This window comes from Halichoerus grypus, chromosome X (assembly GCF_964656455.1).
Source record: "Halichoerus grypus chromosome X, mHalGry1.hap1.1, whole genome shotgun sequence".
In the NCBI taxonomy this organism is placed as follows: domain Eukaryota; kingdom Metazoa; phylum Chordata; class Mammalia; order Carnivora; family Phocidae; genus Halichoerus; species Halichoerus grypus.
The window spans coordinates 130663213-130691110 of NC_135727.1; the positions used below are offsets into that span (position 1 = coordinate 130663213).

General features: G+C 48.9%; 1 protein-coding gene across 5 annotated transcripts in view; it reads right to left on the reverse strand.

Moving 5' to 3' along the window:
* Positions 1-1838: 1838 nt before the first annotated feature.
* The window catches only part of XG (Xg glycoprotein (Xg blood group)), a 39361-nt gene continuing 13301 nt past the window's right edge, over positions 1839-27898 (reverse strand). For 3 of the 5 annotated variants that reach the window (XM_036097782.2, XM_078063919.1, XM_036097779.2), the window contains exons 2-12: positions 26613-26654; positions 25064-25087; positions 23135-23197; positions 19376-19438; positions 18747-18809; positions 15740-15802; positions 11885-11932; positions 8906-8947; positions 7467-7502; positions 5725-5841; positions 1839-3612 (exon numbers count right to left, since the gene is read on the reverse strand). In XM_036097782.2, coding sequence (XP_035953675.1) covers positions 3596-3612; positions 5725-5841; positions 7467-7502; positions 8906-8947; positions 11885-11932; positions 15740-15802; positions 18747-18809; positions 19376-19438; positions 23135-23197; positions 25064-25087; positions 26613-26654 — 578 coding nt within the window. In that variant the 3' untranslated portion in view covers positions 1839-3595. Of the gene's footprint in view, positions 3613-5724; positions 5842-7466; positions 7503-8905; positions 8948-10667; positions 11606-11884; positions 11933-15739; positions 15803-18746; positions 18810-19375; positions 19439-23134; positions 23198-25063; positions 25088-26612; positions 26655-27898 lie in introns of those variants that run through there. The other 2 variants (XM_078063920.1, XM_078063921.1) reach the window with 2 other exon arrangements.

Sequence of the window (27898 nt, forward strand, 5' to 3'; positions counted from 1 at the left end):
CCCATGATTACACCCATTCTTCAGATGACGTAACTGGAAGCCCAGAGAGGTTGTTTCACTTGCCTCAGGTTGCACAGCTCGAAATGCAGAAGGCAGCCTGTGAACTCATGAATTAGGCCTCAGCGTTCGGAGATGAATCCTGACCGGCTTCACGGCTACATCCCTAGGGAAGCTCAGTGAGTTCCCCATCCTTTCTTGTAAATTAGGAACACACGTACCCAGCACGTAGTGCTGGACACATGAGTTTCTTCAGGCTGCCCTAACAAAACCCTGCAAACTCAGCGGCTTCAACAACAGACATTTATTCTCTCGCTCTCTCAGTTCTGGAGGCAAGAAGCCTGGGATCCGGGCGGGGCAGGGCTGCGCTCCTTCTGAAGATTGTAGGGGAGGCTCTGCTCCAGCGCCCCCTTCCCAGCGTCTGCTCAGTCCTCGGCTTGTGGCAGCTTCACTCTGAGCTGCGCACGACATTCCCCTGCGAGCGTGTCCGTGTGCACATTTCCCCTCTCACACGGACGCCGGTCCTGTGGGGTTAGCGCCCACCGTCCTCCGGGATGACCTCAGCTCATGACCGCTGCAGACTCTACTTCCAAATAAGGTCACATTGTAGCTGCTGCAGGCTACAAATGGAATATATTAACTTGGGTATTTGTGTGTCTGTGCGTGTGCGTGTGTGTGTGATTTCTTCTTCCCACTCCACAAGTCACACGGCAATCAGCGTGACCACACTTCCCTCCCCCGCCCCCCACTGGAAAGCATTGCACTTCGCCATGGATATGTGGTTGGGGAGGGGAGCAGAAGTTCTTTCCAAGGCGTGCAGGAAAATGGAAATAAAAGCATAGCTCCCGTGGTGGTCACCGTTCTCTACACCCACCTAAAATTCGATTCCGGGGCTTCGTCCCTGGGTGCAAACAGTTGAGGCCCGGACCCCCAGGCACCCACTCGAGCTCCCAGGAAGAACCGGGAGTGTTGCTTTTTACACAATACGGTCAACACCATCCTTTCCTTCCTTCATGGCATGCAGAATGCAGCTAATTGTGACTTTTCTCCTCTTTTTAGCAGGGAAGCATGCCGTCCTGGTGGCCCCGGGGGTGGGGCGGGATGCGGGGGGAGTTCCTTAAGGACATATGCCCCCCACCTGAAACTCATGTAACACTCTGGGTCAAGCACACTTCAGGCATCAACCAGTCAGTCAATCAATAAAATGCTTCTGCTATATAATCCCCACCCACCCCAAAAAAGATATGCCTCCAAGTACTCATGATTCAAAGATTCTGATTCTAACTAGGTTGAACATTAGCCAGTTTCCGCTTGTCACTTGGGTGATTTTCTTTTCTTTTAAGATTTAGTTTATTTATTTGACCCAGAGAGAGCACAAGCAGGGGCAGAGGGAGAAGCAGGCTCCCTGCTGAGCAGGGAGCCCCACGCAGGACTCGATCCCAGGACCCTGGGATCATGACCTGAGCCGAAAGCAGACGCTTCACTGAGCCCCCTGATGCCCCCCACGGGGGTGATTTTCATCCCTTAATTTTGTAACTACGTTTAAGTGTTCACCATCCATCGTATTCCAGATGGCGCCGATGAGAACTCGTCTCCCTCGGCAAGGTGACAGGTGCCCATCTGCTCCCCAAACCCCTGCCATGACCCTCGGAACGGAGCAGACACCCTGCCACAGGCAGACACACGCCCAACGGGCACCCTGCCCCGCTCAGGACTGCATTTATCCGATGCCGCTAAGCTGCGTAGACAACTTCCTGAATCGTGGACCTACCACGGCATGCTGCCTCCTCCTTGTAGGTGGGGATTACAGAAAGCAAGAACACGGCAAGCCAACCGCGGTATTTTTCTTTCTTCTTTTACATTTATTTATTTTTTTTAATATTTTATTTATTTATTTGACAGAGAGAGACACAGCGAGAGAGGGAACACAAGCAGGGGGAGTGGGAGAGGGAGAAGCGGACTCCCCGCCGAGCAGGGAGCCCGATGCGGGACTTGATCCCAGGACCCTGGGACCATGACCTGAGCCGAGGGCAGATGCTTAACCGACTGAGCCACCCAGGCGCCCCTTACATTTATTTAGAATGATGAAAATTTATGTATGACAGGTACAGGAAAAAACAAAACAGACGGATGGATGTCTTTATAAATGCTTCCATTGCATCTAGGTCTGTCCATGAAGGTGCAAATGCGTGTTTCCATGCATTTGCACGTGCACACACCTTCACACACGCTTTTAACCAGCGTCAAAAGAAACTCACATACAGAAAACGTGCGGCAACCGTGTGGCTTCGTCCCTGGGTGCAAACAGTTGAGAAGCGTGCTAGGACATCCCCGTCCCAACAGGAATTGCGGGCTGCTGTCTTGAAATGGCTCAACTCATACATGAATCCCTGACATGAGACACCACCATCTTAGCTGCAAGTTCCCTTTTGCATTTGGGAAGCTCTCTTTAGGGCTTTCTGCTTTTGGCGCCCCCCCTCTTTGTAGACCTAGCTCCCAATCCATGATGGTGAGCACAAAGCATGCATATTTAGGACTTTTCTGGGTCCTCTCCATCAGTTGCAGATGGCAAAAATTGTCTCTATTTTGATATTTAGGGCAAAGCCTGAAAGTCCTATAAGCATGGACCTAAGTTGGATGAAACTATGCCAATAAGCCCAAACTGTCTTTTTCCCTCTCCCCTAAAATCTTACTAACATAGAAGCAAATAGCTAGTGTGCATTTCAGATGCTTGAGCATTTTTTAAGGTTCTCTACTACGGGTCTAAAAAAATATATATAAACTAAGAAAAAGGATGGCATTGCCTAAAGAACAAACCTAGAGAGCATCAGATGGAAACTAATACGAGAACAGTCAAGAGTCACACATCGCGATCGCCTCCCCTATTTTCCCAGAAATCTCGAAACCATAAGATTTCACAGGAAAAGGAAAAGCATCCCAGGCCACTTCCCCCACCCCCCCACCCCCGAGATGGCTTGCACTCGAGCGACCGTGCATGCACAATCCCGAAACCCAGCCTCAGCCTCTGCAGGTTGGGGGCAGGGGATGGAGGGCTGGTCGAAGCCACCCCGAGTGGTGAGAATCCCACATTCCACATCAGCCAGGCCGGCGGGCGCTGGCTCCCTGATGAACACTCAGCCTGGGTCAAGCTTCTCCCCAGAGCTGGCTGGAAACCCCCCCACCCCCAGTGGTGCTCCTGAGACCCCAGCAGAAGACAGCACCCGAACCCACGACCCCGTGCCCTGGGACACTCCCCGTGCTTTGGGGCGACACGCACAGGTCGCCCATGTGCACGTCCTGCACCGTGAGGTCGTGTTGGGAACCCAGGACACAGTCAGCATCTATCCACATTCGCGATCGAACCAACAGATGCGGCAATAATCTTCGTTCGACCCAAGGAGGAGCCCGGTTATCCTCACAAACGCACCTCATCCAGCGGATTTGGGGATGCTTTGGGAGGTGGCTCATCTGTGCCGAACAGAAAACACGTCAGGGCGGCTGGTGATGTCGACAATGAAAGGAATTGTCCCGGGAGCGGCGAACGGGGTTCTTGTCTACACCGAGCTTCTCCCTAAGCAACCGCTGGATCTTGAAACCCTCATACGTGCGCTGGTCCTGGAAGGGAAGATGGGCAACCATGTGTCACAGCTAGGATGAATTGACCAACTATATCTTTTGGTCACAGCTAATATTTGCACAAACCCCCTTTTACAGATGTGGTTTCATTAACCTTCACAACCTCGGAAGAGGGAGCTTTTATTCCTTGCAGTTTACCAAATAAAGCTGAAGCATCGTGCTCAAACAGTCCACCTGTTGCCCCGTATGTGGCCCCATCCCCAGAAGTGTGTGTCCAGAAGGTGTGGCAGCTTCAAAGTGGAGCTGCCACACCCGTCCAGTTCCACAGGTTGCACACTGCAAACTCATCCCCCTACAACTTGCCAAGACGGCGTGTCAGCCGTCCTTCAGCTGACAGGTGACCTCCCGGACCCAACCGCACAGCGAGCAACGTCAGCGTGACTGCGTGGAGCCAAGTTCGCTGCAATGCTGAGAACCTCCCCCGCACCCCGGGTCATAAACAAAACCCAAGATGGAGCCGCCATGCTCATACTTGTTAGACGGTTTGCACGTTTGGCAGCCGGCACGACCAGGTAACCTCAGGATGAGTCTCGCCCACCTTGGGGGGGTCCCCTCATGATATGACAGCGAGTGTGCGGTCTTGGTGTCTGAGGACCGTAGCTTTAACAGACGGGCAGGCAGACGTGGTCTCCGCTGGACCCGGGGACCTCATCCCTGAAGAATAGCTAACGGAGGGGACGTCTGGGGGGCTCAGTCCGTGAAGCATCAGGTCATGATCTCAGGGTCCTGGGATCGAGTCCCGCATCGAGCTCCTTGCTCATCGGGGAGCCTGCTTCTCCCTCCCCCTCTGCACCTCCCCCTGCTCATGCTCTCTCTCTCTCTCAAATAAACAAATAAAATATTAAAAAAAGAATGACCAACTGAAAAACTAGATGGGATGTTTATCTAGCCTCCAAAAAAGCAAAAAGAGCTTCCAGGCAGGGAAAACAAAACAAAAAAACCCAACCAAACAAACAAACAGAAAAAGTGGGCTTTGTCTCAGATAAACGGGGAGATCATGACCCACATTTAAAACAAAACAAAACAAAACAAGAACAACTCCGGGTGCTGCAAAAACAAAGTCAGGTAAGGTGAGGTGGTTGGGCACAAAATTCCGGCAGGCACCAGGAAAAAAGCCAATTCAGGTCTACACTGCTGGGTTCTGAAATGCCCGCGGGCCCGTGCCGAAGACGGAATCCAAAGTCACGCTCGGTGTGCCTGCAATGACCATGGGAGCTGCCAGCCACGGGAGGGGTGTTTCAGAGACTCGGTTTTCCCCCAAGCTTTCCGGGGGGGCGGGGGGGGGGCCAGGTGCAGTGTAGACCCGAGCTCCCCTGTGTCTGGATTTGGTCAGTACTCCCCATCCGCCAGCAGAGGGAGGCCCCGGGCAGGTTTTGGGATTTTGCAGTCCCACCTAAAACACCGTTCCTGCAGGATTCCCTCCTTAGGGACACAAAGGAGATGTGGGTGAACACACCCCTGCAAAGCCCAGATGGAGTCCGATGTGGGTTCTTGCTGTGGGGACCACACCTCCACACACCCTCAGCTCGCTTGTGCGATAAAACCCCTCCTTGTGTCTGGACCCTCCCTGCAGACTGGTCCTCAGGGCCGGCCACCGGGCAGCACCCACCACCCCTGCCCCCAAGGGTAGCCAAGCAGGCGTGATTCTCCAAAACCCAGGAGACTGGACCCCCAAAATCCTGAACTAGAAAGCCACAGCGGCCCCCCACCCCTTTCCCTGGGGTCTGTGCACAAATTCACCAGAAAGCCTTCCAATTCTGTCCCTGCATACTTTTGTTTTTGGAGAGGAATACAAACATCGCAGCCTCAACCCAAACATTTCCCGAGTCCCTTACGATCGATCGAAACCGTATCAGCCCCCCTGATTGCAACCCCGAGCTGAGAACGTTTCAGTCTATGTGAGTTATAACACCCACTCTTGCAGATCACAAAGCTGCTTAAAAATATGGGGAAAAAAACGGAAAAGCATCCCCCATGAGGCCCCAACTTAAAACCACTTCCTTAAGCAAGGCCGCTATATGGGACGTCCCCAGAAATAACCCAGCCCCGTAACTGGCTCCAGGAACTATTTTTATACAACCCAACACTTACCATTTGTCCTGAAACAGTTTCTCATTCTGTTGCGTTGGCAGAAACCCGCTGCGGCGCCCACCAGCGTGACCACCAGCACGGACACAATAGGAGACACGATTTTCGCTACCATGTTTCCTGTGGGACGGAGAAACCAAAGAGGGTCTCAGAAAACACGTGGCCGGTGAGAAAGCCGTTCATTGTAAGTCATCCCACAATCTCACCTCGGGCCCTTCACACCCTCACATGCACGGGAAAAAATACATACTAATAATAATAATTAATAATAATAATAATAAAGAGCAAATCAGAACAAGAAGTCCGAGGAAAGGATTCCGCTTCTATAAGCAGAAGATTTCGAGATTATTGACCACGTCTTACCAGTTCAGGACATTCAAGGCAGAGTATTGCAAATAAGAGGCACTCGATTTGTTTTTCGTGGATTTGTTGAATTGGATGGGTTTGTACCTTTTTCAATTTGTTTTTCGTGGATTTGTTGAATCGGATGGGTTTGTACCTTTTTCAATTTGTTTTTCGTGGATTTGTTGAATTGGATGGATTTGTACCTTTTTCAATTTGTTTTTCGTGGATTTGTTGAATCGGATGGGTTTGTACCTTTTTCAATTTGTTTTTCGTGGATTTGTTGAATCGGATGGGTTTGTACCTTTTTCAATTTGTTTTTCGTGGATTTGTTGAATTGGATGGGTTTGTACCTTTTTCCAAGTACGATGTTTGTACCTTTGCAAATATATTCAGTGCACACGTGCCCATAAAGGTCTGGACACAGGTACACACATAACCTTGACAACTTGGAGGCAACCTTACTGCCAACAGTCTGGTTTCTCTGCCTGGGACCTTGCGTGACAAAAATCAACGGTCCCGAGAAAGAAGAAATCATTGCTTTTACTGGCGAGAACCACCTGTGTCTTCTCTCAGAGTGGGTCAAGCAGCTGGTGTGTTGTTGGGATGGATACGTGGCCCCCATGGGACGTTGGCTTGGATACTGTGGCCTGCAGGAAGCATCACTTCCCTCTCCCCACCCTGCTCTGGCATCAGTCCCTCTGTCTGGACGCAGGACCCCATACGTTCCATGCAACCCCTCGTGTGCCACCTCGATTTTTGTCTTGGGCTTCGCCCCTCCAGCCCCCAGCTTGTGTCCGAGAGAATGGTAGGGATGGCTGTGCTGCGAACGCCAGCCCAGACACCCCACAACCCCGAGGCTGTGCACGCGCGTCGGGACGCAGAGGCTGCAAAGCGCTTCCATGCGTCCTTCTCGCGGAGCATCTGTGACGCACAGAAGCTTGGCGTCGGGCCGAGCGCATTCATCCTCAACGTGAAGGCGGGCTTGCTAAGAGGCTGCATTCTGCCAACAACGTGTGACCAGCGTGGGCCTCCTGGCCTCCACCCCTGCCCTGTCGGACCTGCTCTGGGGCGGGCATGGACTTCTAGGGGGCTTCTCTAGGGCCGAATTCCACACCCTCCTTCCCGTTCTCCTTCTTGGCTTCCGTTCGTGCGCTTGCTCAAAGACACAGGAGCCATCGGTGGCCCCGGGACAGGTCCACGAGCCCCTCCCTGCCCTCGGAGCCCCGAGACCCACCCTCCGCCCTCCTTCTCTGAGCCCCCAGGGAGGTGAGCACCCCGCAGAGGCAGGCTGCTCCATGAAAGCCTGTGGGTTAAGACAGTGTGTCCAGACCCTGCTGGCCGGCCCACAGCGCTACGCAAGAGCGTTTTTATTACAGACGGGAGCGGCACGGATCCATTACCCTGGGGGTTCCCGTAGGTCGAGTGTCCGTCTCCGCCTGTAAAGAGGAAGGCACATGGTCATGCGTTTATTCAGCAGAGTCCCCACCGCCGGGCACCGCGGAAAGGCTGGGCATGCAGCGAGACGCACCGCGGACGCGGATCTGCGTGTGCGGGGAGCTTACCTTCTCCCCGAGGAGGGGGCGCACACTCAGCCTCAGGAGGGGGCTGTGGACGCTACATCCAATGCTGAGGAGTGCGAGGGGGCAGCGTAGCGACAGGGCAAAGCAGCTTCCCTTCCAGGGGACAGGGGATATACACACACCTTTACAGACGCAACGTGCACGTGCACCCACGGACAGGTGCACACACTCACGCCCCCCATGCGCGCGCCGCCTCCCATGCGCGCGCCGCCCCCCATGCCCGCGTCTCTACCCATGCGCGCGCCACCCCCCATGCGCGCGCCGCCCCCCATGCGCGCGCCGCCCCCATGCCCGCGCCTCTACCCATGCCCGCGTCTCTACCCATGCGCGCGCCGCCCCCCATGCGCGCGCCGCCCCCCATGCGCGCGCCGCCCCCATGCCCGCGCCTCTACCCATGCGCGCACCGCCCCCATGCGCGCACCGCCCCCCATGCGCGCACCGCCCCCCATGCGCGTGCCACCACACATGCGCCCGCATCCTCACATACACACAAGCACACACTCACATTCATGCTTGTGAACACATGAAGACATGCATACACGCACACTGCCACCCGTGCGCGTGCCTCCACCCCTGTCCGTGCCTCCACCCATGCGCGCGTTTCCACACATGCAGGCGTGCACACCCCCACATGTTTGCAGAATACATGCCAAGAGACCTGCAGGCACGCATACAAGCCACACACATACACACGTGCACACACCACCTGCACACGCACGCACACAGTGCGCACACAGAGACACATGGGCATCTACATGCAAATCCATGTGCACAGACTCATGCACACAGAGGCACATGTGTGCGCAGGAGAAATACATGCCCGTGTGCATTAGCAAGTAGACGTGTGTGTGCAGCCAAATGCACACGCATGCAGAGGCAGACATATGCACACATACAACCATAAATGTGTGCACCGGCGTGCACCCATCTGCACTCATGCATGCATGCACGCGCATTAGCACACATTTGCACACACACAAGCACAGGTGAACACTGATGTGCACACACACACATGTACAAACACACACACACAATATCAACTGTAAGCAGGGCTTACTTACTTCCTTGCAAGAAAGTAAGACTGCGCTGCATGCAAAGCTACTTTGGTGACCGGTGAGCACACGAATTAGACCCCGATGGTCAGTTAACTTCCACGCAGGAGACAATAGGACAAGCTTCCCGCCAGCGCCCAGATGGGGTGTTAGTTCTCCCCAAGGACAGTTTCTCCGCACACAGCTCGTAAGAAATAATTCCTTTACCGTAAGTATTTCCGTAAGAGTTGGGTCTAGAGCGCCCTCCTCCTGCAGGACAGAAAGACCACGTGTCCAGAAGTTTCGGCGACACCACTCAGAAAACCAGCACACCCGAAGCAAGATGCAGCGTGAAGCTGCGGAGATTTCCGGCCCTCCCTCCCCATGCAAAGGGAAGAGACACAGTCACCACGGGGCGGCCTCTGACCACACAAGGAGCGGCGGCTGAGCTCAGCCTGCACGATGCACGGCTTCCCCTGACACCCTCTGGAGCTCATGGCGACTGGGGCACACGCCATGCTCATGCCCGAAGACCGGGCGCTTGCCTTAGCTCACGTGCAAACACGCTTTCCATGAGGCCAGCCTGGGCAGTGCCGTGGGCACAGACTACAGTCATCCCGGCCAGTGAAACAGGAAGATTTCTGGCACCTTCTTCTCATGTCTGGAGACCGTTTCTCAACGAAGGTTTGAGATGATAAACGGAACGCCTGGTGCTAATTTTGTTAATTTGGAAGCGGGAGCATTTTTGTGGGTGCTGTTTAAACACTGATGGGTCATTTGATCAACTGCCTCCGGATTGAGCCGTGTCCCCCTCCCCAAAATTCATATGTTGAAGTCCTAGCTCCCCGGAACTGCAGAACGGGACTGCGCTTGGAGGTGGGGTCTTTAAAGGTAACAGCGTTCCAAATTAAGGTAAAATGAGGTCGCTAGGATGAGATCACTAAGCTGTTAGGACTGGTGTCCTTTGTGCAGGAGGAAGGGACATGCCCAACGCGTTCTGCCACCTCCAGGGAGAAGCCGGGTGACGCCGTCACCTGCTGCATGAACCCAGTCCTCGGTGCTAGTCTGAGAGCTGACTCACAGCTTGGCGCAGCTCAGCACCACAGAACAGGGGTCCAGACACGGATGGGGCCAGATGCGCGTTCCCAGAGCCTCACATGCCAGTGAGCGTGGCCCTCCGGAAAACCGCATCAGCCAGGCTTTGTCCTGCAGCTTGACCCTGGCCCCGCCCGAGAGCATGGGGTCAGGGGAGGGGGGTTTGGAGACATTTTGTCCCCAGGGTGAATGGTCATCCTGATGAGTGTGCTTTTCTGCACTCGGAGGGGAGACAGGTCCCCAAGACATGGCGGCGTGGGATCAGAGCCCTGACTAATTTCCTGGGGAATAAATGTAGGCATCCTTAGGGCTCCCGGGAGCACTGCTAGATGAGTCATTTCTTTCCCGCTTGTGAATCCGGCAAAGAACAAAACAACAGGCTCTGGGAAGGATCCTTGCGGAGGGAGAACCATCAGAGACAGGTGCATGGGGTAAACACATCCCCGGACTGGGATACCTCCCTGGCCTGGAGGGTTGTGGGGGCGTCATGTGACCATGCAACATTCCACGTGGCTGCTTATAAAAATATCGAATAAGCTTTTGTCCCACAATTTCCAAAGAAAGAGGATGATGGGCGCATCACATCTGCACACTGAGTTTAAAGGAGACAGCTTTTGACCCCTCTCCACTAGGACCCTTCATACGCCGCCTGTCCCATACAAGCGTGTGCACCGTGGAGGGACAGCGTTATGGGGACGGGACCATCTATAGGGCGACAGATATCTGTCCCTTAAAGCAGAATGTTTGAGCACCATCCTTCACCTTTACTTTAGAAAATGGGATATAAAATAAAAATTTCCCCTTCAGAGGTTAGGGAGGTTAATGGGACCACATCTCCGAAAGGACCATACCCCTTGCCAACGCACCATACAAATATTAGTTTCGGCCAAAAAGATAAGTCACTCAATTCATTTATGGTGCTCAAAACGCTTAACACATGGCAAACGGAAAAGAAAAATAATGCTTTGAAATCAATCCACAAGTTGATTGATGGGCAAAGGGGACTCAAAGGTACAAACGTGTAGTTACAGGATGAATAAGCCCTGGGACGTCACATAGAGCCTGGGGACCCTAGTTAACAATCCCGTATCCTGTATTTAAAACTTGCTAAGGGAGTAAATCTTTAAGGTTCTCATTTTACAATAAAAAATAAAATTTGTGGGGCGCCTGGGTGGCTCATTCGGGGAAGCATTTGCCTTCAGCTCAGGTCATGATCTCAGGATCCTGAGATCGAGTCCCGCATCGGGCTCCCTGCTCAGCAGGGAATCTCCTTCTCCCTCTCCCTCTGCTCCCCCTGCTTATGCTCACTCTCTGTCAAATCAGTAAATAAAATCTTTTTAAAAATTTAAAAAGCAAAATTTGTAACTATGTGTGCCAATGGACACACACAAAAATAAAATTTGTGCGTGCCGATGGACACAAAAAAATAGAATGTGTAACTATGTGTGCCGACGCACACAAAAAATAAAATCGGTAACTGTATGTGCCGATGGACGTTCCCCAGACCTAGAGCCATGATTACTTTGCGACATATAATAAACGTTGAATCACTACGCTGTACACCGAGAACGAATACAATGTTCCATGTCAGTTGTATCTCAATTAAAAAAAAAAAATCAATCGGTAGCATTTTGTTTTCCCAGCGATGACGTTTTGTTCTCAGTCTTCCCTTACGGAAGCAGAGAGCGTCTGAGGGCTTTGAGATCCGCTGATCCGTTTGCAAAGAGCTCAGTGTAGACAAGAACCCCACGAATCACTCCTGTGGACTTTTCTATTCCTTCTTGGCAGAATCTGCCTCCCCGAAATGTTTTCTGCTGGCAGTAGGTCAGCCGCCTAACAAAAAGCCCCCAGTGTGTTGGATGTTGTCCCCCCCTGGCGAGGGTTGCTGTCTGCCGTTCTGTTTCCTGCTACCTGGACGCTGGGGGCCCCTGGACAGCAGGACGCGGCCAAGCCAGACGGTCAGTGCGGAGAGGGCTGCGAACCCCGGACGCCAGCACACAGAGCCCCAACACCCAGGACCCCAGGAAGAGGCGGGGATGGGCATGCAAGGGGGAGCCCGGCAAAGACGACCCCCACCCCGCCGTCCACCGGGGGTCCGGGTGCTGGGCGTACCGTGTGTGTTTCCGGACCCATCATTGCTGGGGTAGTAGCTCCCACCACCTGCGGGAGAGAAGGTCCATGTCAGGGATGCTCTGCTGGGAGGCATGGGGTTCCTGGTGATGGCACCAAAGCCGTGCCCACGACTCACCCCAAAGAGAGCCCCACATGGTGGCAAAGAGCGGGAGCCACCAGGGCACGTCCAAGGCTGCCCGTCTAAAGTCACAGCTTTCTGCTCGGACAACTCCCGCCGAGACAGACCCCCTGTGGAAAGCTCGGTGCCTTCAGAGAGCACACATGGACCCGGACGGCTCCCCGCGCACGCAGGTGCATCGTCCTCCTGCAGAGAGATCTGAGCGGGACCCACACCCTCGTACGAAGCACCTTCACGAGATGGGCAGACTGGAAAGGCGAAGCCCATCGTGAACCTTCTCTCTTAGGGGCACGTTTACGGTTGGCTGATCGTGACCGTCACAGCCCTGAAGACAAAGCTGTTTGTTCACGGTGCTGAGCATCGCAGAAAGAAGGCGCACACGCACCCTGCTTGTCCAGATGACGCATGTGCCCTTTGGCAAGGTTTCGGGGCGGAGGCCTTCCCTCTTCTGGAACGCATCGGGCGCGACCAGACAGAGGAGAAACCTCGCCTACACGACACAAAGCCTCATGCATTACAGCCTGGAGCCCGAGACTGTAGAGGGCTCTGTCCCGACCGACCCCTGCTTTTGTTTACGTAGGAAAAATTCTCGGCGGGTGGTTCCATTCCAGTGATAGCAAGAACGTCCATAAAGGCTTTATACATACCCGTGTACGTGTGCATAAACGTCTATCTATATACGTAGGTATATACACACATACGAACAAATAAAAGTATACATATATATAGAAGTACACGTACAAACATACATACACATATAACAGTATACATACCTACATATAAAAGTGGATAAATATACATAAAGATATAAACACACACACACATATGTAGATATACGTATATAAAGATATATATACTCAAAATATATGCATACATTTTTAAAGCTGTCTCTTGTACATATATAAACATATTTATACACATGGAAAGATATATCTATACATATATAAAGGTATATGCATATGCAATATTATAGAAGTATATATATATAAACAGGCAAATATAGAAATATATACATATTCAGAGGTGTGCATGCATATAAATATATATAAATATAAAGGTATGTAGAAATACAGATATAAATACATATATACACTACATATAAACATGTATGTGTACATAAAGGTATCTAATACCTATATTAAGATATAGATAGATAGATATACACACATATACAAGTGAAGAGATATATACATATATATTTATAAAAGGTGTATATGTAACAGAGATATATAAATAAGTACATACATATATAAAGGGATATGTACATAAATAAAGATAGAGATTTTATGTATATAAAGGTGTTTATGTAAATGTATAAAAGGATATATATATATATAAATATAAAGACATATAAATATGTACATACATATATAAGGGATATATAGCTAAATAAAGATATATAGACATACATATATAAAGGTGTTTATATAAATATATATAAAGAGATTCACACATGAATATAAAGATATATAAATATGTACATCCATATATAAGGGATATACAGCTAAGTGAAGATATATAGAGAGTATATATATAAAGTATATATAGCATATAAAGGTGTTTATACAAATATATATACAAATATATATTTATATGTATATATATATACATATATTTATATGTATATATATACATATATTTATATGTATATATACATATATTTATATGTATATATAAAGCATATAAAGGTGTTTATATAAATACATATAAAATATTTAAGGGATATATGCATAGGTAAAGATATATAGAGACATATGCATACAGAGATGTTTATAAATGTATATAAAGGGGTATATAGGTAAGTAAAGATATATAGAGACGGGCTCACGTCCAGGTGCACATGTAAAGGTCCGTACGGGGATCCGTACACGAATATAAAGATGTATAAATACGTACATGCGTACATAAGGGATCTGTGCATGAGTAAAGATGTGCAGAGACGGGCGCACGTCCAGGTGCACATGTAAAGGTCCGTACGGGGATCCGTACACGAATATAAAGATGTATAAATACGTACATGCGTACATAAGGGATCTGTGCATGAGTAAAGATGTGCAGAGATGGGCGCACGTCCAGGTGCACATGTAAAGGTCCGTACGGGGATCCGTACACGAATATAAAGATGTATAAATACGTACATGCGTACATAAGGGATCTGTGCATGAGTAAAGACGTGCAGAGATGGGCGCACGTCCAGGTGCACATGTAAAGGTCTGTATCGGGATCCGTACATGAATATAAAGATGTATAAATACGTACATGCGTACATAAGGGATCTGTGCATGAGTAAAGATGTGCAGAGACGGGCGCACGTCCAGGTGCATATTTAGGTCTGTACGGGGATCCGTACACGAATATAAAGATGTATAAATACGTACATACGTACATAAGGGATCTGTGCATGAGTAAAGATGTGCAGAGACGGGCGCACGTCCAGGTGCATATTTAGGTCTGTACGGGGATCCGTACACGAATATAAAGATGTATAAATACGTACATACGTACATAAGGGATCTGTGCATGAGTAAAGATGTGCAGAGACGGGCGCACGTCCAGGTGCACATGTAAAGGTCTGTATGGGGATCCGTACACGAATATAAAGATGTATAAATACGTACATGCGTACATAAGGGATCTGTGCATGAGTAAAGACGTGCAGAGATGGGCGCACGTCCAGGTGCACATGTAAAGGTCTGTATCGGGATCCGTACATGAATATAAAGATGTATAAATACGTACATACATACATAAGGGATCTGTGCATGAGTAAAGACGTGCAGAGATGGGCGCACGTCCAGGTGCACATGTAAAGGTCCGTACGGGGATCCGTACATGAATATAAAGATGTATAAATACGTACATGCGTACATAAGGGATCTGTGCATGAGTAAAGATGTGCAGAGACGGGCGCACGTCCAGGTGCACATGTAAAGGTCCGTACGGGGATCCGTACACGAATATAAAGATGTATAAATACGTACATACATACATAAGGGATCTGTGCATGAGTAAAGACGTGCAGAGATGGGCGCACGTCCAGGTGCACATGTAAAGGTCTGTATCGGGATCCGTACATGAATATAAAGATGTATAAATACGTACATGCGTACATAAGGGATCTGTGCATGAGTAAAGATGTGCAGAGACGGGCGCACGTCCAGGTGCATATTTAAAGGTCTGTACGGGGATCCGTACACGAATATAAAGATGTATAAATACGTACATACGTACATAAGGGATCTGTGCATGAGTAAAGATGTGCAGAGACGGGCGCACGTCCAGGTGCACATGTAAAGGTCTGTACGGGGATCCGTACACGAGCACAGAGACACATAGAGAGCTGGGTGTCTCCAAAGCCAAGCCCACATCACGCCTTGCAGGATACCTACATGCACAGAAGTGTCCGGAAAAAGGCACGTGCCCAGGTGTGTGCCGAGCTATAAAGGAACGCACATGCACGGGTACGCGCAGAGACACACACACGCGTGTGTTTACACAGACACAACCATCACATGTCAGTGCAATCTGCCCCGTGGCCCGTGTTGCCCATGACACAAACCTCCAGGGGGGGCAGGTGCACAGAGCACGCCCTCCGATGCGGCGTGGGACGCGTGGGACGCGGATGCCCTGTGCAGCGCATCTTCCGCTCGGGGCCGACTCTGCACCCAGGCCTCCCCAACACCTCCCCAGTCAAGAGAGAGAACCCGCGGGCATACCTGCGGGCGGCTTGGGTCTGGGCGGGTAGCGGCCGTCGTTCCCGTCCGTGTTGCCAAAGTAACCTGTGGGGTGCACACACCATCCCTGAGACCCTGTATGGACAGCGCTCTGTAAACCCCAACCCGCATGACGGACACGTGGGCACGTTATGGAGAGCGGGGCAGACCATTTGCAGGACGCCGGGACAGTGGGACCAAACTGCAGGTGTTCCCAGTGCCGTCCAGGTGGGACACCATTCTTCCTGTGGGGAGAAGGTACGGGGGACCCGGCAGCCTGGGGAGGGCAAGTGCTTGGACGGGCCCCTTATGATCTGAGAGTTGAAGGGAGGTGCGGAATGCAGAGGAAGGCAGTGATCCATCATATCTCAGACCCCCAGGCCCCAGGACCTTTGCACATGCCCTCTGCACCAAATGCAGGCTTCTCTTCCTGCCTCAGCCCCTGTGCTAAGACCACCTCCACCCTGGGTGGGACCCCACAGCTCCCACTGCCCCATCCATCCCCGTCCGCTTGGTGGCTGCCGCACCCCACGCCGAGAACCAAGAACCAGCCTCGGCACAGAGCATGTGCTCACGGAAACACTATGGAATGCCTCTGGATACTGAAACCCGTGGAATTTCCAAACATACCTGAGCTGACGTGAAAGGAGGTGCTTCTGAAAAGGCCCTAAAGATGGGTGCTGGTTGCCGGGGGCACCAAGCCCCCCTGTGATGAGCGGGTCCTAAATTGCAATCCCGCCCCCCTGACCTCTGGGGACGGGGAAGGCGCCAGAGGTGGAGTTAATCCCCAGTGACCCACGATTTAATCCATCGTGCTTCCGTGATTGAAGCCTGCCTAAAACCCAAAAGGACGGGGTTCAGCGAGTCACGGTTGCGGAACGCATCCACATGCCGCATGGGGGACGTACTGCCCCTCCCTGGGGAAACAAGCTGCTGTCCTCAGGACCCCTGCAGATCTCACCCCATGCACCTGTTCCCCCGAGAGCTCGTGCATATCCTTTGTCAGACCCTGTAGGGTAAACTAGCACCTGTGTTTTCCCCGAGTCCCATCAGCCAGTCTGGCAAATTCACGGAGCCCTGGGAACCGCCGATCTGTAGCCAGACCTTCAGAAGCTCAGGGGACAACCTGCATTTGCAGCTCTTGTCTCAATGGGCGACAGGGTCCTTGGACTGAGCCCTTACCCTGCGGGATCCGGGGCTATTTTTGGGCACAGAGTATCAGAAGCGAGTTAACCACTCGGTCGTGTCAGCAAACACACATGTCGGATACATCGTGCAGCCTCCCGCACGTCCCCGTGTGGGACGCTGGAATATGGTGATGCGTGCTCAGCAGAATTTCCCTGCCCTCTTTTGAATAAACTTGCTTACACCCTGAGCCAGTCTTGGATTTTTTTCTTTTAATCAAAATACAGTGAAATTTAATGTGCACTTGGGTCCCCAAAGCTCAGTTTGGGGTTCAGTGATTGCCTTTGTTAACATTCTCCTAGGCACCAAATATCCTGACCCTTTTCTGGGGATGCTGACACATGAAGTCTGGCGAGGGGCCCTGAGCTGCCCGCTGGGGCCAATGGGGGAACGTCCATGTTTACAATCAGAATAAACCTCAGGGCCTTTAGAGGCGGGGGGCCAGCCTATCTGCAGAACCCGGCTGCAGGATGTGAGTTGTATTGGGGTGTCGGGGTGCAAAGGGGGTTCCAGGGGGCAGCAACAGCACCCATGGCCAACGATCGCCGTCCCCAAATAGGAAACTGAGTATCTTGTCACGGCACTGGCCACAAGCTGCAGCCTGCCCACCTCCCAGATGTCTCCTGCACCCACAGGGAGGCAGGTCCTGGCAGAGACCCCACAGCCCTCACGTTTGAGCTGGGCGGTTGCTAATGCCATGCAGATGCATGCAGCCAACTTCAGCGTTGGAAGATGGGCATCCAATGGAAAACCCCGCAAAAGGTGTCCACCTGCTTGGAAAACCCACAGAAGGCATCCACCTGCTTGGAAAACCCTACAGAAGGCATCCACTTGCTTAGAAAACCCACAGAAGGCATCCACCTGCTTGGAAAACCCTACAGAAGGCGTCCACCTGCTTGCTGCTCCCAGATGCCTGAAGCCTGCATGCTTTCTCCCCAAGAGCCAAGACATGGCCCCAGAGATGCATGTTTAGGGACTTAGGATGCCCTAAGCATCCGTGGGCAAAATTTGTCTGCACAACCCACCCTTCTCTCCCCGTGGAGTTCCAATGCCCCCTGCCCTCCCAGGGCGTGTGTACAGGACTGAGCTACTTGGGACCCAGATGACATCCAAGGGGAACTTCTCAGGGTTTGCAGGACTGTCCATAGTCAGCCTGCACCTCTTTACCCTTCCCCATATTAACGATTTGGTCTCTGTCCCGTCTCTGAGAAACCCCCGTGGAGATGCACGGCTGTCCGACCCGGGGTCTGATAAAACTGTGAAATGCAAAATCAGGCAGTGACCTGTCCAATTTCTCTACACAAAAATCGCTCCATCAGGGACGCCCCTCCAGAGCCGTGGGGACCCCTGGGAAAGGAGTTTCTGGAAACCTGTCCTGCCATCCAGTAAGGGCCAGCCGCCGAAGGCATGGCGGCATCCTCGAGAAGCTGAGTCTCGTGACTCCGGAGAGCTCATGATAGAGCTCGTGATTTCTCATTAATTTTGCTTCAAGTGGGATCTCCAGAAACATCTGTGAGCCGTGACCAGCGTCCGTCATGACCCCTTATTAAATCTTGGAGGACACTGGATGCCACGGCCGGGAATTTGGGGAGGGCACGGGGTCTGTGTAGAGCATTCCAGCAAACGGAGTTGAGGGTGTGCACCCTGACGGAGGGATTTAAGGGTGGATCCTCCATCCCCAACATTGGAGTGCACTCCTTATAAAACAGCCTCTGGACATTTGAAAACCATTGCCATTTCACCATCGAGGACGGAATTTCGAGAGCGTCAATGTGGATGGTGCATCCACCCCCAATGCTTCTGAATCCCGTCTTAATGCGCTTACCTCCACCACTGTCAGAACCGCCAGGCTGCGGGCGATGGGGTGGCCTTGGCTTTGGGTAGATACCTGTCGGAAAATAGCAAGGGGATTTTAGGAACGCTTCTGGAAGCCCTTGGCTTTGCCCAGCCTCACATGGCTCTACCTGGTCTTAGGTTTTAGGTTTTTGGCGCATTGTATTGCTAAAGACTTTATTGACACTGTTTCCTTTTATTTTATTAAGAAATCTATGGGAACTGGGTCTGCCAGGTTTTTGAAGCCAAGGAGACACGGAGGGTGAATGACTTGCCATGCACAGCGCACACAGGTGGGCGTTTTTGAACGGGACATAATTTGGAACCGTACAAACGAGCGGGAAAGGAACCTGTCCTCAGCCTAATTAAAAATCCATCATAAGAACGTACAATACCCCCTGATCACGCGGTATTTTCCAGCGCTCAGAGCAAGGGGAAATAAAATGAGTGATGTCGGTTCAACCTTCTGGCCTCCCCTGCTTAGGAGTGTGACTCAGTTTCCCGCACAGCAAAGCTGCTCCTTATTTCAAAAGCAGCCTGATGAACCCCCCCACCCCCATAAAGACAAGGCGGGCTTCACGAAACCAGGTTGGAAAGGAGCCCTAAGGTGAAAATTCTTACTTCCACTGTCGTCCGGCATCCCAGGTTGGGGGCGGTACGGGGGTCTGGGCTTTGGGTAGATGTCTGCGGGGAAAACGACATAGCGTTTTTAGCGGAGAGAAATAGCCTTGTGTTACGAGCAGCCTATAAAACAAGGACATCCGCGCGACTATAGATTTTCCATCTTATTCACATTTGTTGTTCACGGTGTTACAGATGACTATCGACCCGCAGACATGACTGAGTCTATAGACGTAAAATCTCAAAACTGCAACTTAAAGAAAAAACCACACAAGGGTGCACACACACACACACACACACACACACACAATTCCTAGAAGCTAGCTTTCACGGCAAGAGGGTGCTAGAGCTCTAGGTGGCTACCAGGTGCAGGCTTAATAAAAAGATTCAGCATGCAACTTAAATAAGAAAAAAACGGCAGAGAAATTCTCCCGGTGCATTTTTAAATTGATGTCAACGCTTTCTTACTAAACATGTTCTTCTGGTTGTTGGTTATCTCTCTCTCTCTTTCTTTTATTTTAACTCTATTATTTACTTATATATAATATATCATATGATATAATATCAAATAACATCATATCAAACATCATACAATATGATACATATTATATGTGCTATTATATAACATATATTAAATTTTATTATGTTATATAAATATATTATTTATTTTATATATAATTTAATAATGTATATGCTACATATAATGTATATTGTGTGTTATATATATTACATGATATATAATTATAAACCATATAATATAAACATATCATTTATTTTATATATAGTGTATATGCTATAAAATATATGATATATATGATATATAATTATATATTGTAGTTTATTATATTATATAAATATATCATTCGCTTTACATGTATAGTATATATGCCATATTATATATGCTATCTAATATATATGATTATATATTGTCTATTATTATATGGTATATAACTATGTTATTTATTTCATATATAATTTAAGAATGCGTATTACATGTGAGTTACCTATGTGCTATATAATTATATACTATATTATAATACATGTGTTCTATAAATCATACCTGTATTACTGAGGTATAATTGACATGAGATTATATTAGTTTCAGGTGTACAACACGATGACTGGGTATTTCTCCACATTTCAGAATCCACCTATCACCATAGATACCAGCTACAACATACTCTTTTTTTCTTGTGGGGAAAAGTTTTCAGATCTACTCTCTGAGCAGACTTCCAACACACAATTCGGCATTATTAACCGTGCCACTCGTGTTGGTGAGCCGTCTTCATTGTGATGCACGTGGACGCCATGCGTTGATACCCTTGGTTCTGTGACCCGTCTCCCACAACCACCCCACTGATGGACACTTAGGTGTTATTTTGTACCTCAACTAAGAGGATTCTTTTTACCCAGAGCTCATAAGACGTGTCCCTCTATTCTTCCAACACTTGTAAAGTGTTCCTTTGCATATTTAGGCTTGTAATCCACTTTATGTTTAAGTATTGCATGAGGTAGAGAGTGAATTAGCTATTATCCAGGAGAACAGCCACTCACCTCGGCCCTGCTTACAGGACGTGCTCCCTTCCCACTGTTTTCTGGCTCTGACCTCTCTCAGGTTCCAAGACACCCCAGCCCGGGTCACACCTCAGACTTCCACCCTCCCTGGGCTCTTTGTCTGGGCTTTCCTGTCTAGACCCCTGGTCAAAAATGTGCCCATCCCTGCAGAAGTAACAGACTGTCCTCATTCTTAAATCATCCCATGCTACATGAGTATCTACCTCTGAGCTAGAAAGTGCACACATAATAAAAACTGAAGATTATATTGCATGGTGAGATATCACCTCGCACCTGTTGGCTATTACGAAAAAGACAAGAAACAACAGATGTTGGCGAGGATGTGGAGAAATGGGAAACCTCTTGCACTGTTGGTGGGAATGCAAGCTAGTGCAGCCACTGTGGAGAAGAGTTTGGAGGTTCTTTAAAATATTAAAAGTAGAACTACCCTGTGATCTAGTAATTCCACTAACTGTATGTTTATCTAAAGAAAACAAAATTACTCTCTTGAAAAGGTATCTGCACCCGCATGTTCACTGAATCATTATTCACAATAGCCAACAGATGGAAGCACACCCCCAGGGTCCACTGATAGATGAATGGATAAAGAGAATGTAATATATATGTTACAATGTAATGTATATATATAGATATATTGTATCTACATGTAATATGTATAAAAGAGAACATAATATATATTTTGCAATGTAATATATATATCATAATATATACAAATATATTGTGTCTATATGTAATATGTATATTGTAATGTAATGTATATATTATATATACAGATATAGATATATTTATGTGTAATATATATTGCAATGTGTTATACTGTATATTTATGTAATATGTATATTGCAATGTTATGTATATATTGCAATATATACAGATAGAGATACAGATAGAGATATATTGTATCTGTATGTAATATGTGTATTGCAACGTAATGTATATATTACACTGTATCTATATGTAATACGTATATTGCAATGTAATGTATATAATATATACAGATATAGATATATTGTATCTATATGTAATATGTATATTGCAATGTTATGTATATATCGCAATATATGCAGATATAGATATATTGTATCTATATGTAATATATATATTGCAATGTATACATTACATTGCAATATATTCAGATATAGATATAATGGAATATTACTCAGCCACGAAAAAGAAGAAAATCCTGCCATTTGTGACAATATGGCTCGAACTTGAGGGCATTATGCTAAGTGAAATAAGTCAGACAGAGCAAGACAAAGACCACACATCTCACTATATGTGGAATCTTAAAAAAAACAAAAATAAAGCAATGGCAAGGTCATAGACACAGAGAACAGATTGCTGGTTGCAGAGATGGGAGGTCAGGGAGGCCAAAATGGCTGAAGGTGGTCAAAAGGAAATCATAAAAAAATATGTCGCTTAGGTGCACACATCCAGCAGAAATCAAAATGAAGCAAAGCGAGGGAGCTCATCTATATAAAATTCAGTGTCGTGTTTAACTCTGATGGGGAGACGGGGATATGGGAAGGGAGTTCACAGGTAGATGTATCCTATCGCCAAGTACCAGTTCCTGAATTCATCATGAAATTACTTAAAATACAACAAGACTCTCCTTGGACAAAGACAACAAAGGCACATAAAACAAGGATCACGATTCATTGAAATTCTGTGCAGGTTTTAGGTTTTTGGAGTTGTTGCATTGCTAAGGACTTTATTGACAATGTTTCCTTTTATTTTATTTTTTATTTTATTTATTTTATTTTATTTTACGTTATTTTATTTTATTAAAAAATCTATGGGAACTGGGTCTGCCAGGTTTTTGAAGCCAAGGAGACACAGAGGGTAAATGACTTGCCATGCACAGTGCACACAGGTGGGCGTTTTTGAACACGACATAATTTGGAACCCTACAAACTTGTCCTCAGCCTAATTAAAAATCCATTACAAGAACATACAATACCCCCAATCACGCGGTATTTTCCAGCGCTCAGAGCAAGGGGAAATAAAATGAGTGATGTCGGTTCAACCTTCTGGCCTCCCCTGCTTAGGAGTGTGACTCAGTTTCCCGCACAGCAAGCTGCTCCTTATTTCAAAAGCAGCCTGATGAACCCCCCCACCCCCATAAAGACAAGGCGGGCTTCACGAAACCAGGTTGGAAAGGAGCCCTAAGGTGAAAATTCTTACTTCCACTGTCGTCCGGCATCCCAGGTTGGGGGCGGTACGGGGGTCTGGGCTTTGGGTAGATGTCTGCGGGGAAAACGACATAGTGTGTTTAGTGGAGAGAAATAGCCTTGTGTTACAAGCAGCCTATAAAACAAGGACATCCGCGCGACTATAGATTTTCCATCTTATTCACATTTGTTGTTCACGGTGTTACAGATGACTATCGACCCGCAGACATGACTGAGTCTATAGACGTAAAATCTCAAAACTGCAACTTAAAGAAAAAACCACACAAGGGTGCACGCACGCGCACACACACACACACACACACAATTCCTAGAAGCTAGCTTTCACGGCAAGAGGGTGCTAGAGCTCTAGGTGGCTAGCAGGTGCAGGCTTAATAAAAAGATTCAGCATGCAACTTAAATAAAAAAAAAAACGGCAGAGAAATTCTCCCCGTGCATTTTTAAATTGATGTCAACGCTTTCTTACTAAACATATTCTTCTCCTGGTTGTTGGTTATCTCTCTCTCTCTTTCTTTTATTTTAAATGTATTATTTATTTATATACTATATGTCATATTATGATATATGCTAATTATATCTTATATATAACTATATATTAAATGTTGTTATATAAATATATTAAATATATTATTTATATTATTATATTATTTATTTTATATATAATTTATATATAATAATAATATATATGCTACATATAATATGTGTGTGTCATATATGTACTATATCATATATAATTATATATTATATAATATAATATAAATAGACTATTTTATATATAGTATATATGCTACATAATATATATATATATATATTTTTTTAAAGATTTTATTTATTTATTTGACAGAGAGAGACACAACGAGAGAGGGAACACGAGCAGGTGGAGTGGGAGAGGGAGAAGCAGGCTTCCCGCTGAGCAGGGAGCCCGATGTGGGACTCGATCCCAGGACCCTGGGATCATGACCTGAGCCGAAGGCAGACGCTTAACCGACTGAACCACCCAGGCGCCCCAATATATATTTATATATATATTATATATAGTATATATGCTACATAATATAATATATATTACATTATATGTAATTACAGATTATATTTTATTATGTTATATAAATATATTATTTACTTTACATGCATATCATATATGCTATATTATATAGTATATAATATATATAATTATATATTATATTTCATTATATGGTATATAAACATATCATTTATTTTATATATAATTTATTTTTTATGTTTTAAAAGATTGTCTTTATTTATTTTAGAGAGAGAGAGTGGACAGGGGAGAAGCAGGGGGGAGGAAGGGGGAAAGAATCTCAAGCAGACTCTGTGCTAAGTGTGGAGACAGATGCTGGGCTCGATCTCAGGACCCTGAGATCATGACCTGAGCTGAAACCAAGAGTCAGACACTTAACTGACTAAGCCACCAGGTGCCCCTTATATATAATTTAATAATGTATGTACTGTATATAATATATAGTATGTGTGCTATATTTGTGCTATGTAATCTATATAATTATATATTGTATTTTATTGCATGGTATATATTATTTATTTTATATATAATTTAAGAACGTATACTGCATGTGACCCACCTATGTGCTATGTAATTATATATCATAACACGTATGTTGTATACGTCACGTCTCTATTACTGAGGTGTCATGGACATATAAGGTTATATTAGTTTCAGGCGTACAACATGATGATTGGGTATTTCTGCACATGTCAGAATCTAGTTAACACCCATCACCATAGCTACCAGCTACCACACATTCTTTTTTTCTTGTGGGGACAACTTTCCAGATCTACGCCCCGAGCAGCCTTTGAGCGCGCAATTCGGCATTATTAACATGCCGCTCCTGTTGGCGAGCCGTCCTCGTTGTGGTGCACGTGGACGCCGTGCGTCCATACTCACCTGAGCTTGGCTTCTTGGTGGGTTCTGTGCACAAAGAGAAAGAAACAAATCCAATCAGCATTGAAGATTTGTGCACAGCTCACAGAAGGAACTGTTAACACCCTTATAAAAAGGGAAAATTTCAAGGCACTGAATATGACGTGTTTTGAACACAAATCTCATCGTGTATTGTTGCAGGAGGGGGGAGAAAAGAAAGAAAACACACTTAGAATCTATATCTACCAGTCCTCCCCGGGAGCTGTGCAGGGTTGGGGTGGGTGGGAGGAAATTTAGTGAGGTGGTCCGCTCGGCTCGTGAGCACATAAGTTAGAACAAAGGCTTTCCGGCGGCGAGGGAGAGATACTTTGCACAAAGGCCGACTTAGCCGAGAGCATCCAGGGCCGGCGGGCACGTACATGGTGACTCGTGCATCAGGAAGGCGGCCACGTGTCATCTTCTCTCTCTCTCTTTCATGTATGTGTTTATTCAGTCAACAAACGCTGCCTGAGTGCCCACAGGCACCGGGGACTGTGTAACGGGGGTGCACACAGCCCCCCCAGGCGATTGCACAACCACGAGGCCAGCGTTCGAGGCCGTGGACATCGGCTGGGGGTGCCTGGGGTGCAGAGCACAGTGTGGGTGAGCGTGCGTGTGGGGTCTGGGGGCGCAGACGGACGGCAACAGGAGCTCAGCGGAGGGAAGACGGACGGGACGGCCTCGGTGCACGATGGCCAGGCTCCTTCCGAGCAGACGAGACCACGTGTCCTCACTGTCCACCCAAGGTGCCAGTGCTCCTTCCTTTCCAGGGCTGAGTCAGATTCCCTCCGTGCATGGACCATCTGCCCTGGGGCTACCCTGCCCTCCAAGCTGTGCACACCGGGGACAGTGAAGCCTGAGGACCCCACTGCACCTTGACGGGGGAAACAGAGTCTCCACCTTGGCATACGTCCACCATTAGCTTCTCCCGCTGCGCGGACCGTCATCCCCTACCTGCCCCATGGTGGTTCAGATCAGTGAAAACCTCCGTGCATGGGGAAAATCCCCATGGGGGCGGGTGGTTTTGCATCAGGAAGTCTCTGTCCTTTGTAAGGTAGGGGTCTGCGTGCCCACCCCGTCCTCATTGTTACCACCCCTTGTCTACCTGCGCTGAGTGACCGTGGGCTGTTGCCGGAGCCAGAATCCGCTGATGATCCTTCTCAGAGCAGACAAGCCTTTGTCTTTCTTTCAAAACAAGACCCCCCTCCCCATCCCACTGTGTGTGCGTGCCGCCCATCCAGGTGTGGACACCCCGTGTCTCCCAGCTAGACCCGATTCCGGACCCCCCTGCACGGTCCAGGAGCTGAATATTCAGCTTTCTGGCAGCAAGCACATCCAGCTGGGCTCAAAAATGCTAAAGACAGGGCATGGGGGGCTCTCCAACCCCACACCCCCTTTCCGGGGAAAGCGAGCAGCCCCGTCCACAGAGGTGGATGGAGAACCTGCTGGGAGGGAGGTCCCCCAGACCCCCTGAGCAGCTGCCAAGCTGCGGCAGAAGCAAACCTTCCCCCCCCCCCGAAATACGGTCACTCACCAGGGTCATCAAGAGCATCAGCCAAGTCGAAGTCACGCTGACCTGTGGGGGGCACAGAGGGTGTAAGTGGACCGGATGGGAGACGTCAGGGGTCCTGGTTCCTGGCTGCAGGCTGCTCCCCTCCGCCCCTCCTGCCCGCGCTAAGCCACACAGGGGCCTCGGCGCGAAGGTCAGCCCACCGCGAGAGCTCAGCAGAGGGTCGCAGTGTCTCGACCTCCCCCCCGTGTGTTTGTCCGACGAATATCTCGTCTTTCCCAGCAGCTGGGTGCCCCTCACCCAAGACGCATGTTACGGCAGATTATTATGGCATGGCAGTCTCCAAGGAGGAAAGAATCCTCCTGGGATCCCAACTCCTTCTAGCTCCCTCCCGAGCGGAACACGGGCATGTTTCCGAAACGCCAAGCAGCCGTGCGTTCTGCAAACGCCGCTGGGTGTTGGGCGTGTGCCAATGACCCCCCCAAGCCCTGCTTCCCAGCTCTCTCAGGGGAGACAGGTGCATGAGCACCCCGAAAAGGAGGGACGGGCTGCCTCGGGGACTAGAAAAACGAGGCAGTGGACAATTGCTCTTCTTGTGTGAGCACACCTGGAGGTCTTCCCGGAGGAGGTGACGTGTGAGCTGTTTCTAAGGTGCCCATTTTCTCACGACAACGAAACACCCCAATAATCAGAGAGCAGCACCTCCTAGGCAAGAGAAGCTCCCTCACGTCAAGGGACAGAAACTAATATTTTTAAAATCGGGCCAAATGGGAAACAAAAGCAATCAGCACAGCCCACGCAAAAGCCAGCAAGATCCGCACAACCCACCTTGCCGAGTGGTGGCCACGGCCCGAAGCTGACATCCAAGACTAGCGAGCTGCACCCCGCTTGTCCCTCTGCTCCCGAAGCCACCGTTTGGGACGCGACCCTGCCCGACCGACCGCAACAAGGACTCAAAATGAAGTGTTTTTCCCTATTGAACCCGGAGCCCAAACCTCCCCCTGCCGAGCGAGCCAGCGCCGTGTTACTTTCGCTTTGCAAACCAGGGCCTGACAACAAAGCCTTCCCTGACCTCTGACTGAGCCCTTGCCCTGCAGGAATTTGGGGACACAGTCCCCAGGAGCCAGTCCCCACCCCCGTTTCTACCTTCAAGAATGCCCCCCGCCGGGGGGGAAATGCATGTGCAGAATTTGGGGTATTTTCCTCTCTACGGGTGGGTGTGCGATGCAGGCCCGGCCGGCCACAGGCCACCCCCTCGCTCTCCAGGACCTCCCCCGGAAGGCTTTGCACAACACTCCCAACCAGGCCCT